Source organism: Theobroma cacao, chromosome 7, assembly GCF_000208745.1.
Source record: "Theobroma cacao cultivar B97-61/B2 chromosome 7, Criollo_cocoa_genome_V2, whole genome shotgun sequence".
NCBI lineage: Eukaryota > Viridiplantae > Streptophyta > Magnoliopsida > Malvales > Malvaceae > Theobroma > Theobroma cacao.
Genome location: NC_030856.1, coordinates 12,148,940 through 12,166,718, shown reverse-complemented (window position 1 = coordinate 12,166,718; position 17,779 = coordinate 12,148,940). Strand labels below are relative to the sequence as shown.

The 17,779-nt window shown below is 32.9% G+C and overlaps 2 protein-coding genes across 2 annotated transcripts; one reads left to right on the top strand and one right to left on the bottom strand.

The window, feature by feature from the left end:
• On the top strand, nt 850–11,064 carry LOC18594765 (nucleolar complex protein 3 homolog). Its single transcript, XM_007022399.2, has 13 exons — nt 850–1,461; nt 1,645–1,814; nt 1,936–2,114; nt 3,610–3,818; nt 3,932–4,034; nt 4,596–4,759; nt 6,363–6,501; nt 7,367–7,543; nt 7,637–7,773; nt 8,414–8,740; nt 9,426–9,565; nt 9,664–9,761; nt 10,320–11,064. The coding sequence occupies exons 1-13, from the start codon at nt 1,292–1,294 to the stop codon at nt 10,809–10,811; spliced, it is 2,505 nt and encodes an 834-aa protein (XP_007022461.2). The 5' UTR covers nt 850–1,291; the 3' UTR covers nt 10,812–11,064.
• LOC18594766 (auxin-responsive protein SAUR71) lies at nt 15,597–16,433 on the bottom strand. The gene has a single exon (XM_007022402.2). It carries the CDS (start codon nt 16,295–16,297, stop codon nt 15,854–15,856), a length of 444 nt encoding a protein of 147 aa, XP_007022464.1. The 5' UTR covers nt 16,298–16,433; the 3' UTR covers nt 15,597–15,853.

The window sequence follows — 17,779 nt, the reverse complement described above, 5'->3', positions numbered from 1 at the left end:
TAAATTACGTAATATTATAAATAAAACTAATAATAATAAAAAGAGTAATTTTAAATTTAAAAAAATTAGAAATAATAGTAATCGTAATAAATTAAAGATAATTATTTTAAAATATCGATATTTTAAAAATATCTTCTCATATCTTATTAACCAAAAATTTTTATTTAAATAATTTTTAATTTTTAAAAACATTTTATTTTTCATATCTTAATATATGTTAATATTAATATAATCATATTTTATTAATTACAATTATTTTAATAGTGAAATAAAATTAAAATTAAGAAAATTTAATATATTGAAAGCCATTATTCATAAGCTACATAATTTATATGAGTAGCCAAATAAAAAAAATACATAATTTATATAATAAAATTATTAAAATAAAATAAAATTTTTTAAAAGTCAAAATAAAATAAATATTAATTACTCATATTTAAATTTTCTTAATTTTAATGAAGAAATATTTTAAATTATCTTCAATTTTAAGTACTACTTTTTTATGTTATGCCTTTATAATTATTTAGAATTAATCCACCTTGTAAAAATAATTTTTGGATCCTCCAATAATTTTAGTAAGTCATTATTAACTTTATTCAATTAATTATTTTATTTTTTTTACTTATAAAAAAATAATTTCACTGTTTTAAAATAATTTTATAAATTTAATTCATACATAAAAATATTATATAAATAAAATAAATTGACTAAGCGTAAAGTTTGAACTCGGGTGAATCTAACCCACCACTTGTTTTTCTTCTTTTTTATATCTATAAAACGACGTAGTTTTGATTTTCCTATAAAATGCTAACCTAACCCTGGCAGTCCCCCGCTTCTTGTCTTTTTCATTTTTGCTCTCTTCTTTTTCTTCTCCCACTGACCCTAGCAGCCAACCCCGTTTCTTTAAACCCTCTCTCCCTTACTCGACCCCCGCTCCCTTGCCGGCCTAGGCATTTCCGACAACGACTCCCTCTTTTTTTCCCTTTCCTCTTCTCTTCCCTTCCTTCCGCCGCCAATTTCCTCTCTTTCTAAAAAAACCTAGCCACCGTTCTTCTCGAAATGCAAGGCCTCCTTCACTCTAAAAAATTCTGAATTTTTATATATTTAAAATATTAAAATATAATAAGAGTAAAAACACTTTTTGTTTTTAAAATAATAATATTTTAAGTCCACGAGTGGGCTTAACCAAGCCTGCCCTCAAAACTCAACACAATAAACCCTAAACCCTAGTCTCCTCTCCCCGCTGCAGACCCATAAAACATTTGAACGACGGTGTCGTTTGGTATCCGCGATGGGGAAGAGCAAGGGCAAGCAGCGGAAGCAGGTAACTCTGCCGCCGGAACTCCCGCCGGAAATAACGGAGGACGAAATCGAAGTCTCCGACGAGGACCTCCAATTCGTTGACGAGAACACAGACTACGCTGGCTTCGTCTCTCGTTTGGACACTCAGTCTATCACCAGGTCCGCTACTTTTTTCTCTCTTCTTTATTTTCCCTAATTTTGAAATTCAGTTTTGTTTTCATGTAGAGCTTAGTTACAGACAAGAAAATAATTATTAAGTGGAAATTGTTTGGAATGTAGCAAGCAAGTATAGAAGTGAAAATTTCTATAATCTCAACTTATTACAATTACTTTTGTGGGTAGGCAAGTCACTCGGGTGGAGGGTTTGTCTGAAGATGCTTTGGAAGCTTTATATGAGAATCGAAGAAGGAAGGCACTGGAGCAGAAAGAAAATGAAAGAAGTGTTGTTCAAGTTGATCCTGTTGATGCCCTTCCTGTCAAGACTTTGGATGGAGAAGTCTACTACCGGACATGTATCTATCTTTCATTTAAAATAAAGAAAAAATGGAAATTATTTTTACTTGCTTTGCTGTTAAAGAAAGTGCGTCTATTGAATGGAGAGAATGAAATGCTTTATGTTGTTATGAAATGCAGTTTCTCAGATAGCAGAAGTAGCTGAAAATGAAGAAGGGAATGAAGATAAGAGCATAGTTAAGCTGACAAAAGCTGAAAGGAGGGCAAAGCTGAAAAGGAGTAAGAAAGAGGCTAAGAAACAAGGGAAGGAATTGGCTAAAACTGAAGAAGTGCTACCAACTCAACAAGAAGCCATACTGGTATATTCTTTTAAGCAAAGAATGAACATTAAATTTTACATTTTCATCTCAGACAAGTTTGGTGATCTTTCTTATAGAAACCTTTATGAATAAAAGGGCCAATTTTTTTGGTAAACTCTGCACATGATGATGATAAATATGATCAGCTTAATTTTCCTCTTAGTGTTTTCAATCATATTAAAACACTATGTATGTTAATAGACTATCGTTGTTGAGCTTTATGGATGTAGCAGGATTATTACGTATATAGAAGGTTTATTACATGCTTTAAACTTTGTCTGTCATGTGACACCATATGAAACTGGAGCTGTACTGGCCTATCAGACTATCAGAACCATCAACCAGCCTAAATTCCATTCTTCTCATATGCAAACTTTATTATATGCTGCATTGCTAATTGATCTTAAGAGTTAACATCAGGAATTGAAAGGGCAGCAGCTTGACTTTGATGCTTTTAATTTTATGATGCCTTTGTCTTGTAATCGCTGGAACAAGATGAACAAAAAGAGGGTGGAGAACAGTTCGTACACTATGGATGCATACAAGTATTATTTTGAACTGGATGATATAGGTTGAATACAAGTATATTCCCTAGTTGGGTTATGTGCTGGGCTTCGATTCAAGAAAATAGGCTTTTAGAATTGTTGTGAAATGGAAGCTACCTCAATTGGGATTTGAAAAATAGAGTGGCCTGAAGGTGAGAATTACGGTGCCAGTATTTCTGGCGTCAGCAAGATTACCATTTTACTTTATATGTTTGGAGTTAATTGGTAGGATTTGATGGGAAAATATGTGGAAGCCTTGAGCTGTCAAGTATATAAGAAAGGTTTAATTTGGCCTACGTTAGATAAGGAGATTTCAAGTATTTAAGAAAGGTGTTCTTGTCTTGTGATCAGTAATTCAGGTTTTTTTAGCTTTCCATAATTAAGGGAATAATATGGGGGAAGAAACTAGTTTAAGCTTTAGCAACACTCACCAAATATCACAATTTTACTTGAATCTAATGGAAACCATCGCTGTACTGAATCTGCAAATTTAAAGGAGGGGTTTGTCAGTATCTGTATATACCTGTTTACGTATTCATCTTAGAAGGGTTTCCCTTCTCTGCATATTTAATGTGGTGCAAAGATGCTTTTCTCTTGCTTTTCTATCTGCTTTAAATAGTATTGTAATTTTTTGGGAGGTGGAAATATTACTTTCTCTTGTACTTATTGTCTTGAACATCATGTTTTGTTCTTTAATTTTGCATAGATTCATAGTCCTCACACTCTCAAGCTTCTTGCTGTGATGTTCTGAATTTTCCTTGTTTCAGTTGTAATTCATAAATGGAGAATTTTCCCCTCCATCTAATTTTATATGCTGTTACTTATGCTAAATCCTGCTTATGGATTGTTTGCATTTGTTCTTACCTTCTAGCATTGACAATGGGGATTAGATACTATATTCTCATGCTTCAGTCATTATCTTCAATGTTCAAACAGTGCTCTTTGTTTAGGCAGAGGTGAAAGAAGACCTCATGGTGGAGGAAACATTTGAAAGCAAAAAGTGCAAGCTAGCTGAGCTTGGAATGGCACTACTTGCAGACCCAGAGTCTAATATTAAGTCTCTGAAAGAGATGTTGCAATTTGCGAAAGATGGTGATCATTCTATTGTAAAACTTGGCATGCTGTCCTTGCTGGCTGTCTTCAAAGACATTATTCCTGGGTACTCATCATTTCTTTTATTTTTCACTGCCACTTTATTTATTTTGTAATTAATTTTCCTTTTCACTACATTTTATTTGTGTTTTTACTCAACTTTGTAATGTGCACATACAGCTACCGGATTAGGCTTCCTACTGAAAAAGAGCTAGAAATGAAAGTTTCCAAAGAAGTTAAGAAAATGCGGTACTATGAATCAACTCTTCTATCAGCATACAAGGTTTCAACTGCTATCTTTATAAGACCGCTATTATGAAATTTTGAATATAATTCAGTCTAGTTCTTGGGTGGAGTTGGCGTGGTATGTGAATTCTAATTCACTGATTAACAATTATAGAAGGGTTTATAAGGTATATTTAGCATACCATGTCTATCACATCTTCTGCATATGGGCGCTGTCATCTGAAAGTCTATAACATGGTTTAATTGGGAGACAGAGTTGTTCAACCATATTATATCCTAATGAATATGGAACGATTGTGTAGCACCAAAAATGAGCAAAGTTATGTACTTTAGAAGTATTGGATTTATCTTGTGAAGATAAATTATGTGTTGGATTGGTTGAATCGACTTTTCAATTATGCCAGAGTCTAATGGTAAAGTTTGTCTGCTTGTAGAAATTCCTCCTTCCTAAAGAGGTTGTTATCTGGTTTTATAGGATTCCTAATGATAAGTCTTTATGTTTTTTACATCACTTGAGTTTGTTGTTAGTTCAAGACCTTATTATGATGGATTTCATCTCTTACTTCCTTCTCCTTCATTTTATTTCTGGGTGCAACAGGGATACCTTCAGAAGTTGCTAGCATTAGAAAAACGGCCCATATTTCATCATGTTGTGGTTCGTTGTATTTGTACTTTGCTCGATGCTGTTCCTCACTTCAACTTCTGTGAAAGCTTGTTAGGTGCTGTTGTCAGAAATATAGGCTCCTCAGATGATGTTGTAAGGTATACTGTATTCATGTGCTTTGAAATGTTGAAACATTGTTCAGTAATCTGTTGAGGGCCTTTTAAAGATTGACATTAATAATTGGAATTTTAAAATATAAGTATAATTTGAGGTTGGACTCCACAGTTAAAATCCAAATTGAAGCAGTATGCTGACAATTGTAAAATTGATAGAAAGTTCAACCTATATGTTTTATGAGATTCCAAAACCCTGCTTTAGGAGATTGAAATACTTAGTCAATGACTTAAAACTGTTGTAGAGGAAAATGAAAATTTGATTCAATTGCAACATTCTTTTTTAGCTATTTACTTTAGCAATCTTTGGATTGGCATGTCAACTTTAATGAAGGCAATTGAATGCTCTTATGTAGTGTGTTTAGTTGGCTTCTATGATGTATTGCCTTTATTACTCACTTGGCCTGTTGCTAATTGGTCTTCTATGTTTCATCATTCTAAAATTTTTTATCTTGAGTCCTTTTAAGATTGAAGGCATCGAGACATAGATACTTTACATTCTTCTTTCTTTTTTCATCGTAAAAAATTAATTATTATTTTTTATATTGGTAAGATCGGGACATGGAACCTATTCACCACTGCATCTTTTCTGCTGCTTTGTCCCAGTAAATTGAAATGGTAACTTGGCTGGAGAGTCATTTACTTAACCCTCTTTTGGTGCTTTTGCTTTTGAAACAGAGAACAAGTATTAAAACATTCCTTTAACTTAATTACTAGATGTTTCTATCCTCTCATTCCTCTGCTGCATCGCAATCATGATTCATGAGTTGCTGGTGGTGTCTCAGCTCTAATCTGTTCTTCGGCTGCCACCACTGCCCTCTTCCTTTCACCTCATTGCCTTCCTATCCCTACCTTCATCAGCATAACATTTCATCTTTTCAAGTCATTAGACATTAATATGCTCGTCAATATATAGATTGCCTTTAAAAAACATAAAAAGAAAAATCTATTGGGTATTTTAGTTAAGGCATCACCATTGCCTAACTGATTAATAGTAAGAGAGGATAGAGGTTAGGCTTTATTTTAATCTTATTATTCAAAATGAATCTTTGAATAAAAGAACTTCAAAAAATAAACTTAAAAAAATGGTATTTCAAACATATTCAAAAGAGAAGTCAAAGGATAAACAAGATGATAATTTCATTCGACCTTATCAATTTATCTTGAGCTTATATTAAAGAAGCTTAATTCTATTATCCAGCCTTTTCCTTTGATCATTTCATGCATAGTGGAATGGTAATTGCTCTGTGGCTTTCTTTTAAAGAAAGCCCCCCCAGATATTTGGCTGCTACTGAGCCACTGTGCTAACCTGTTTTCCAAACAACTAACTCCCTGCAAATTGTGAAATAGACTACAGTATTGTTTCATTATTTCAGACATGCAACTTTTATCATCAATGAAAGATAATAGTATTATGTTCGCCACCATAGTTAATGCAGATTCCTTGTATCACATTGGATTGTAATTCCTCTCGCCCCTCCTCAGAACTTGCCAGTATAGTTGCTTCGGTGATGATTGCAGAAGGGTTTTTTTTTTTTTTTTGTTGCTTTTGTCTTTTCCAACCAAAGTACCTACTACTTGTTGACAGGAGACTTTGCTGTGCAACTATTAAGTCTCTTTTTACCAATGAGGGGAAACATGGTGGTGAAGCTACTGTTGAGGCCGTTCGGTTGATTGCAGATCATGTGAAAGCTCATGATTGTCAACTGCATCCTGATTCTGTTGAGGTGTAGTCTAATCTTAAAACCCACCTGTTTCACACTGCATTTATGTTTCTTTAAGTATACACTTTGCTTTTTGTGCAAATGTTGGTAAGCTGAACTCATTGGCATGATTGGAATCTTTTTTTATCTCCTTTATCTTCCTAAGTAAAGACTATGGTTGATCTTCTGCAATGGAACTGCATAACCTTGCCATAGAAGATACATAACTTCATTGAAGTTCCGTTTCCTCTTTGTTTGTCCACCTCTTTCTCATATAAAAGATGTTTGAAGTTGTTGTAGACAATTCAAGTTGAAGTTACAGCAACTGAAGACTTTAGATTGCATTTTGCATGTTTATTTTTAAGATGTCAATAAGATGTGGGATATGTCATCATCAGTTTTCAACTTGGTGTATCTGACATCAAGTCATGATCAGCATATAAGTAGATCTTTGAGAGGAAGTAGTTTTTTATCTTTGTGGATGTATACTCTATTATTGAATCAATGAATCTTTCCCAAGCATTTTAACCCACTGTTTTTATTCAATTCTATATATATTCTCTTTAATCCCTGTAATTAGAATCAGAAATATGCCTGTGCCATGATTCTTATATGTTGAATCTTTTCAGTGAAAGTAGTTGCTTAAACTTATGGATATATGTCACAATTTGACATAAGTCTAGGATGAAGTAATATATAGTGTGAATATAACTTTGCCAATTGGTAGTAGATCAAATTAGCTACTGATAATTGGAAGGCAAGATGATTTCTTTGTTAGAAATGTTCCCTCTGTTATATACATGATTTATACTTCTGGTCTAACTGTGTCTGTTGCTGTTCTTAATATCATGTTTTTTCTTTTTTTTTTTAATTTTCAATACTTTTTCAGGTTTTGATGTCTTTGTCATTTGATGAGAATCTGGGGAAGCCCGAAGTTCAAGAAGGTAATAATAAAATGAAGAGCAAGAAATATAAAAAGAGAAAGAATATTGAGGAGACAAATCAAATGCAAGGAAATGACAGAAAGAAAGGTAAGCAAGAAATGATGGCAAAGATGAAGGAAGAGGTAAATATCACCACTATTGCAGAACTTCTTGATGTTTTATTTATCTTTCTTGTTATAATTGTCACAGCATTAATGTTTGAATTCTTTGCCCAGGTTGCTGCAGATTATAAAGCTGTTGCTTATACTCCAGATGTTGAGGAACGGAAGAGGATGCAATCTGAGACACTTTCTGCTGTATTTGAGACATATTTCCGCATCTTGAGGCATACCACACAATCTTCTGTAGCCAGGTGTGTATGATCATTACACTATTACAATAATGAGTGAGGTTGGTTAGTGGTATTCTGTGAATTTTTTGTTTGAGTGAAAAATACTGCCTCCATATCTATTGATGAAACGCTGAGGAAGAATAAAAGGCAACTATAAACATGAAGAACTGAAATCAGCAAGAACACTAATTTCTGACGACCTAGACTTGACCGGGGCCAGCCTATAGTCATAGCAATTTAAGTAAGGACATGAGAAATCATCAGTGCCGCGTTTAGTGGCCAATTAAGATGGGTTTTCTTGGTCTTTTGTCCAAACTTGTCCCTGCAAGTTAATGGAAGCTGGTTTCCATCCAGGCTTTACTGTCTCTCTCTTAAGTTTCAGCATGTGTTTTAAGACGGGGAAAATGTTTCTGAATTTTAGTAACATACACAAAATCAGATTTTATCCATTGAAAGAGTATAACTTCTCTAACATTGATTGAGATTTCCAAACAACGGTGGATTATGCTGGTTAATGGTGACAACCTGATAAAATAATTTCCAGATGAACATTTTATGCCAATCTTTTTTTATTTAAGTTCAACCTGTCTTGTCTTTGTATTATGATATTTTAAATTCACTAGCAGACCAGTTAATTTTTTTTATGTTATTGTCTTTCCAGTTCCGAAGCAAATGGTAGTACAACTCCTGGTGCATCTGGGGCACATCCACTTCTAGCTCCATGTTTGAGCGGTTTAGGAAAGTTTTCTCACCTGATTGACTTGGATTACATTGGAGACCTTATGAATTATTTGAAAAGGCTTGCCTCTGGAGGTAGCAACTCAGATGTTTCTGCCCAGAAAGTACAAAATTTGACTGTGTCTGAGCGCCTTCACTGCTGCATTGTTGCTTTTAAAGTTATGACGAGCAATCTTGATGCTCTGAATGTTGATTTACAAGATTTTTTTGTCCAGCTTTACAATCTTGTACTTGAGTACAGGCCTGGAAGGTTAGTAGTGTATTGGCTGTCCCTTATATTTATCTAATTAAAAGCATAGCTTAGGAGTAAATGTTAACTTAGATGAAGTCTTTTCCTGCTGCTTAAGCAGCAAAAGCCAGTTGAGACATGCTTGTTTCAAGCCTTTTTTAAGGTGATCATAATAGCTTCTTCCCTTCAAAAGTTATGGTAATTAATTTTCTCTGATTAAATAAATTAGAAAATCAGTGCACCTTCCCAAATGATGAGAGGAGGCTTTTTTGTTTGCTTGCTTGCTGGCTTGTTCTACTCTTTAAACCTAATGAATGGCAGTTGCTAGAGCGGTAAAGACAAGGGACGTGGGATAATGGCAGGAATAGCTCCTAGGAAATAAGCAGGCACGCATTGAAGATAGATTTGCCTGTGCAGTCATCTGCATCGTCAAGAGGATATTTTCTCTCTTTCCTTAATATTTTTCCTTCCATATTCTCCTTATGTGAGGATGGACTGATGCAGATTTTTCCTGTTATCCACTCATTAGAGAGAGAGACTTAATAGTAACTTGATACTTCTCAGTTTTGTCTCCTGTAGCTGGCTCGTTGTAACTTTATTCAGTAGTAATATTGATTTCAGCATTCTTGCAACTTCAGTAGTAATCTGGCATAAATAACAGCTTAGCTCTGGTAAATTTTATACTTAACATATGTCTATTCAGCAGAGATCAAGGTGGAGTGCTAGCTGAGGCTCTGAAGATCATGCTATGTGATGATAGGCAACATGACATGCAAAAGGCAGCTGCATTTGCAAAACGCTTAGCCACATTTTCTTTGTGCTTTGGATCTGCAGAATCCATGGCTGGTGTGTTAATTATTTGAATTGCTTGCCTATTTGATTTCAAGTGCTTCATTATGGTATTTTAAGGCATTTTTTCTGTTTTTTTTTTTTAAATTTTGCAGCCTTGGTAACATTAAAGAATCTTCTTCAGAAAAATGTAAAGTGCCGAAATCTATTAGAAAATGATGCTGGCGGTGGCTCTGTGTCAGGATCCATTGCAGTAAGCTATTTTGCTACTCTTCAAAGGATAGAATAATTTTCTTATATGCATTTTGTTGAGACACCTGTTGCACATAGTGTTCTATTAATATGTCCACCTTTCGTTCTTGGCTAATACTTCAATTATTTGTCTTACAATTTCATCAATTTTCTCTCTGACCAATATTTATGCTGGATTCATCTTTATTTGGAAAATCTTCTAAGTTTTGCGATGCATTATGAAAGAATGACCTGAAGTAGGGGGGAGGAATACAGATTGGGAATGATAATGAAGCATAAAATTTGTAGTTTCTAAACAATATTATGCCAACCCATAGCATCTTATTAACCCAACTGGTTTGAGGTAAGTTCTTTGTTATGATGTGTAAAATTGTTAAATATCTATGGTATTAGTTGCTTTTTTTATAATTTTTGTACCAAAATCTTGCAGTTTGTTCATTGGTATCACAATTACTGCACTGGTTTATGAATTTTGGTTGTTTTAGTAGCAGACATGAATGGAATTGTTGGGTTTTTGTCTTGAATTGTGACCAATGCAAAACAATTATTTGATTTGCAGAAATACCAACCATATGCCTCAGACCCCAACTTAAGTGGTGCACTCGCTTCCGTCCTTTGGGAACTGAATCTTCTATCCAAACACTATCACCCAACCGTGTCAACACTGGCTTCAAGCATCTCTTGCATGAACACTGCTCAGAACCAGGTTTATCTCTCCATCTCTCCTCAACAAGCTTTTATAAACTTGTCACTAGAACAGGAGTCATTCGACCCAAAATTCAGCACTCAGAAATCAAATAACAAGAGGAAAAGAGGCACCGGGCCTTCGACATTAGCTTCTATCAACCCTACTTCAATAGATGAAAACGAGGTGAGCAAAAAACTCGGCAGGCATTTCATGCTTCTTCGGGACATTAAGGAGAATGAGAGATTAAGGGGCGAGTTGGACCGAACAAGGTCATCCTTACAGTTATATGAAGAATACAAGAAGCAAAGGAAGTCATTAAAGCACAAAACCAAGAAAAGCAAAAAGCCGTTGCCTGTCAACTGAAATATGAAGTTCAAAAATTTTGAGAATGCAGTGTTTTTGCCATTAAATTTTGAGAATTCAGTTTAGGGTTGTAAGTCAGCATTTGGTAATGCTAATATCACAATTTTGGTCGATTTCTGATGCCCACCATGCTTTTTAATTCATTTCACAAAGTAATATCTCTTTCCTAAAGAGAACATGAGGAATGGGCAAATTGTTAGGCCCTGCCATTTGATAGAAATCCAAGTTCAAGGTATCAACCCATGGCATCTTATCTACATATTTGTTTATGGATAAATGGTTATCTAGTAGTAATTAGTGCTTCATGTGAGGCCTTAACATGGGGAATTCAGGAAAAAAAAAAAAAGGAAGAATCTTCAAACTATGAAGTTAAGATCCTAACAGTGTAACAGTTAGCTGGAACCCACAAAACAAACCCATGTGGTTCATATCTTGCATCCACATGTTTTCTATTGCCCTTTTAATCAGATTGTCAATCATTTCCTCCTAACAAAAGAAGAAACAATGATAATAATAATAATAATTATAATGGTCAAGGACTCATCTCCCAAAGCCCGTAACAGCAAAAACACCTTTGGTTTGTCGAAAAGGATAAAATTCAAAGATATTGAAGATGATTAAGAAAAGGTGAACGTGTCTCCACCGTTGCCCATTCCCATGCATGTGCCTTTCACCGTATATCAAGGGCATGCATTCATTCCTTTGCAACTGTGCTAGCACGCGTCAAAATGTTTGGTCCAAACATTATTCTTGGACTTTTATTAATTTACCCTTTGCCTTGTTCTATACTTTACTAATCTTATACTACAATCCATTCTATTCTTTATTAGTCTTGATTTAAAAAACATACAAACAAACAAACAATGGGTACCAAGGTCTTCCCAATCACAAGTTACTCTTGTTTTTCTCATTAACTATACAAGAATTTTACATATAATACAAAGTAAATAAATAACGATAAAGATCGCGTTACGTCATAATAATATTTATATATATGATCATATCTTTAGAAATATTAATAAAATACAGTATGGACTTAGTTGTCCATTCTCAGAGTTTATACTCTTTTTATGGATGATAAGCTGTAAACAGCTTATATTCTTCTCAGCTAAAAAATTTATTTTATAAATTTGTTCTACTAATATTCTATTCTAACAACATATATTATTTATTTATTTATTTATTTATATGTACGATAAAAGCTTGTACTCAGAACTCTGAGTTCATATTGTCAAATCCTTTGATATCCGGATCAATAGAATATTCGAAGCTTCCACCTTTTTTTGTTTTCTTTCCTTCTCTGCTTTTCTATGGACATTTTTGTTTTTATCCAAGCCTTTTTCTTTCCTAACTTGTGGTGGCCAACTTGTCAGAAGCCATGACCAAGTCCCAAAGTGCCTCATCATCTTCTATCTTTCTTTCCTTTTTTTTAATCCTTTACTTTGATATCCTCCTTAATGCTTGATATAAAATTATATCAAATGCATCACTATTCTACCACCTCTTGAAATCTAATCTCATTAAAAGAAAGGTTTTATAAAAAAAATAAACCTTCTATTATAAATAATGATACGAGACTGTATAAGAAGAGACATAAAAATCTTTTCTTTACGTATCCTGCGTATCATAATTGGATTTTGTTATTGTAGATATTAAACTCTACCCATTATTACAATTTTCAAAATCTCTTTAACTTTGGCCATCATTTTCAAACCAAATCTTTCAAAATTCTTCAAATTAATTCAACTACATATGCTAAGAAAATTTTGATCTCGGGGACCAAGATTCAACTTTAAGAATTCAATCTGTCTTGTAAAAATGGGATAGTAAACTTATTCACCTAATGTATAAACGCGTTTAAGGGAAGAAATTTGTATCATGTATACCTAAATTTCCTTTTCAAATATAAGTAGACTAGGAAGAGAACTCTTTGAACATTCTAAATACTTAGAATAGATAATTGAAAATAAAACACTGTCATTCATAGTATCAAGACTTTTTCTTGCTCTCCATGTGCAAGTCTTTTATTCCTTTAGAAAATTAAAAAAAAAAAAAACATATATTGAATTACCCACAAATCATCATCGATTTTAGAAAACAAAGAACATTTTTTTCTTCCTTTAAGTCAAATAAAAAAATGGAGGCTTTTGAGTCAAGTGAGATTAGGTTGGTCACATATTTCCCTCTGACTTGTCAAAGTTTGATCACTATTTTAATTACTATAATTTAGTTTAATTAATTTGAATCAAAGACATACTTTTTTCCAACACTTTGGCATATAATTCTTTTGGTGGCCTAAGACGATTGTCCAATTTATTTTTCTTGATTAAGGCATCAAATCGTACTTGGGGGGGGGGGGTCAACGAATTTGGTTGATTAAGCCCTTAATCAATTGATTTTAACCTTAATTTGGTTGATGATATCGTTTCATATAATGAAACATTTTTCATTGCTTTGTAATGAGAAAAATAAATAAATAAAGTTATTCTCAAAGGCCAAAGCTGAGCCAATTTGCATCGTGGGGTCTTCATCCGACGTGCAATACCCAAAGAGATAAAAAGGACGATTGTTCCACCTGCACTACTCTTGCTTGTGACCTCTTTAACCTACTCACATGTTTTCTATCAAATTGACAATATTCCCTCCTAAGTTCAATTTCACGTATATGAGTCTTGTCCACGATAAATTCGATCAATTGGTAAGATCATTTGTCTCGATAATAAACGTTTTTCTTACAATAAATATTGAACTTTTAAAGATTTTGTACAAAAAGTAGATAAAGAATAATCATATAAAGTCATTATATACATAATAATACAAAATTAAAAACCGAGAGATGGCTTCCACCACTATCTTGATTCCGTCACTGTATATCGTAAATGTAATTATATTAGTATGTCTACAATTTTTATTATAATAAAACCTCATATATCTACTGTTAAAATATAAAAAGTGATTGCACTTAAGTGTTGATTAATGTGTAATCTCTTTGCTTAAAGAGTATGTGTTTGAATCCCTTTCTTAAAAAATACAAAAAGGGATTTATTATTAATTATTTTTATTAATATTATTATTATTATTACGTGTGTGATTCCAAAATTGATATTAGAAAATAAGTAAACAGGGTGGGATGCATATACTGATCCATAACTGCAAGTGCAACTTACCTAATAAAATTGGTTGGGAATTGTTTTTAGTTGGGGGAACACATGGGATTACCGCAATATAATCTGATTTAACAGCATAATCTTCTTCAATTAAAACCGCTTTTGACAGTTTGCTGCGGAATGATTAGTGTTGCCACATTAACTGCCGTAACATTCGCCTCTTTTACATTTTTTTGGTTTCCTCACTTTTGTGTTTGGACCTTCCCCCTTATCCTACACTTTCCGCTTGTCTTTACTTATTATAATTTTATCCCCTTGAAAATACATTATTTTTCTTTTTTTTTTTGTTTAGTAGTTAGCTAATTAAAATTCAAAAACGAAAAATATCTAATGATAAGAGTTTGAGACTTATAAATTAAAATTTTAAGACGCCAATTATTTAGGATTTGGTTAGTTAATTAATCAGCTTTTTTAATTAATTAGAACAAATTAAAATCTCAAACTCAAGAATGAGACTCTTCAATAATTCCAAAGGAAATGCAATTATTTTGGGAAAAAAAATATTTGTAAGGGCCCAATATTACATCACAATGCAATTATGTCAAAAATACAAGATTATTTACCAAATAAATAAAAATAATAATACTATTTGTAACAGTCTACTAATGTTTGATTTAAGTGTAACTAACTTGATAAAATTTCTTTCATAAAAAAATAATTGATTTAAGTATTTAATAAAAGAATATATATATATATATATATATATACATAATATTAAATCAAATAGAATTTAAAAAATATCACATGATTATATTTTTATATCACATCAATATATCTTGTCATCATTATGTGATATAAAATGACAAGTAACATTTTGAGTTGAAGTATTAACAGAATAAAAATTTATTTAAATAATTTAAAATTTTTTAAAATATTATGTCAAAAATAAAAGAATTTACAAAATTTAGATAAAAAAGGAAAATTTATTTAAACAAAAAAAATTAAATGCATTTATTCTTTTGACTCGCTTTTGCTGACTCCTTTATTACTTAATAAATGGATCTAGCAATAAGTGCTTGATATCTAGAAAATTTGAAGTTAAAATATCAACATTGTTAAAAATAAAAATAAAAATTAACTGAATAGAGAATATTAGGGGATGCAATTTTCTAAGATGCTTCCAGCTGCTAGGCAGCATATTCCATGCTAAACCAACCCTCAAACAACATCATCAATGACGCCTGTATCCTAATTTTCGCATCTTCCCGAAATACCCTCACCGTAACCACCACCTTTTACATCGGAATAGAAAACAACCACCGAATGTTCGCCAAATTACAGATCTGCCCCCCCAACACTCTCAATGTTCCACTGACTATAGTTCAACCCCCTGTTTGGATGTCAAGAAAATACTCCAAGAACGTATCAGAAAAAATATGAATACAAGTAAAAGAAAAAATCAGAATTTCGAAGACTTACCTAATTTTTGAAACATGAAATACACGCAATTGAAGAAAGATAACTCACTTGGCTTTAGAGTCGTTGGATTTTCTCAACATCCAAGAAAATAATCGTGTTTTCAATTGTCTAATTTTCCCTTTTCAGTTTTCCTTGAAACCAAATAGAAAATTGCAGCTTGTTAAAAACCGATTGACACATGAATGACAGCTGTAAGAACCTAAACTTTCCTTCTCGTTATGATTTTCTCAAGTACCAAACAGAAGATTAAATCTGAACCAAGAAAAATAGTATAAATTAAACACAAAAAATAGGGCAAAAAGAAAAACATTTCCTCCATTTCTGTTCAGTCCTCTTTACACTGACGGACTACCCAAAAAACAGAACCGCTAAATTTCTTCACTTTTTCCTTTAACCTTCTATATTTACACAGAAAAAAAAAAAAGGCAAAACGACCTCGTGCTGTTCCTCTTTCTCCTAGTACTCCAAAAAACAGTCGTCGGAGAAAGAACGAAGGAGATCCTGGAGGTCACGTGACTCAACCCCAAGTCTCAACGCTTCCAAAACCCGTTCGAAAACCAGCACGTGACAAGGAATATGAAGCACCCCTTTCTGTTCGTACCCGTACTCTTGAGCCGACTTATTAAGCAACCCGATGAAAACCGGATGGTTCAGCAACTCCGCGTTCACCACGAAACGCTCCATCTCTTCCCCTACGTAAACGGGCACGTGGCCTTCGGGAACTGACCGCCTCGTCGACTTCTTCAACGAGGATACCGCGACTCGGAAAGATTCAGCTCGACGCGTGACGGTGCGGTGGCGCGTGGTGGTAGAGGTGGGGGCCGAGGCGTTGGACCGGAGGAGGCTGTACTGGGAGGAAGCGTCGGCGACGCGGGAAAGACGGCGAATGAGTTGCTTCATTTGGCGTTTTATGGGAAGAAGAGAAACCTTCGAGTGTAAATCTGTTGGCGTTGTTGTTTAGTTCGTTGAGAAAGGAGAGGAAGAGAGTTTGGAGGATGAAGGAGAGTGAGGGGAATATATAAAGGGAAGGGAAGAGAGAGGGAGGGGAATAAAGAAGGGATACACATAGAAAGGTGATGATGAGAGAGAGAGAGAGAGAGAGGTACAGGTAGGAGTACTTGGCAGGTACAATTACTCTCATTTTTTATTTTTTTTTATTTTTTTTTTTTACTAAAGTAATTTTTATTTTATTTTTTTAAACTAATGGTTTTTTGACTCCATTTATGAGTGGGGCGGCCAGCCTGTTCGGGTGCAAAGGTGAAGAAGGGATGATGTAACCGATTAAGCTTAAACAAAGCTCCTTCCCTTATTCAATAGCTGCCTTGATTGAGGTATGTTCTGTTTAATATCCATGTATTTAGCTTAACGACGTTTGCATGTATCTTTTTATTTAAAAAATTAAATCAAATTGCTTTTTCTCTAAAAGAAGAAAAAAAAGTACATTTTCTAATTAGGTAATTATATATTGAATTATTAGTTTTCTGATAATTTATAAGTACATGTAAACTCTAGTTTCAATAAAGAATTTAGCATATTATTAACCAAATAAGCTATTAAAAGAAAGAATCTAAAACTAAATAAATTATTCAATTCAGAATAGGAAAGTGTTAGCTAAATAAAGCAAAAAAATTTTTTTTTAAAATCAAAAGTTAAACTCTCTGACATCATAGCAGATATTTACCATTAAAGTGTATTAAAAGTATATGTTAAAATTAAATAAACCAAACAACAGTTCTCTCTTTCACTTTCAAATTACATGATGAAAAATACTCATTAAATTGATATATATAAGAGAAGGCAAAACTTGTTTTAAGTTTAATAAACTTGTTTATTAAGATGGAGTTAATTATAACACCATGCCCACTCTAATAATAGATGGTACTTATTTGTATACCAAAACTCGAAAACCAATAAATTTGCATTCTATCACATGAGAAATTCAAAACAAGGTTTGTAATTATAGGTTCTAAAAACTCACACATTTAATTAAAGGGCACTGGCGAAGTCACGGTGGTGGCTGTCACCTTTAAAGTTTTAATTTGTTTTTACTATCATATCTATAAAATTTGAGATATATAATATAATTATTTTTAATTATTTTTCATGTAAAATCTTAAATTTGTCACTATAATAATAGACTTATTTTCAATAACAAAAAAGAGATCGTGATGTTTTTAGATTTTATATTCAAGTCTTGTGGTATGTTGAGTTCAGTCAAGTTTAGTTTCTGTTAATTTATTTATTACTTTTCCTATTAAATCTATATTATTAAAGTAAAAAAAATTGTTTTAATGTAATGGTTATAATTAAGTAAATATGTAAGGAAGAGCATAATTAAGTAGAAAAACAGCCAAGATTCCAAAAATCTAAGACAAAATATTC

What these genes read in the sequence shown, in the direction of transcription:
- LOC18594765 (XM_007022399.2), top strand. Translation starts at nt 1,292, where the DNA reads ATGGGGAAGAGCAAGGGCAAGCAGCGGAAGCAGGTAACTCTGCCGCCG. An exon ending in TTCAAAGACATTATTCCTGG is followed by an intron (nt 3,819 to 3,931) that starts GTACTCATCATT and finishes GTGCACATACAG; the next exon opens with CTACCGGATTAGGCTTCCTA. An exon ending in TGGCAAAGATGAAGGAAGAG is followed by an intron (nt 7,544 to 7,636) that starts GTAAATATCACC and finishes TTCTTTGCCCAG; the next exon opens with GTTGCTGCAGATTATAAAGC.
- LOC18594766 (XM_007022402.2), bottom strand. Translation starts at nt 16,297, where the DNA reads ATGAAGCAACTCATTCGCCGTCTTTCCCGCGTCGCCGACGCTTCCTCC.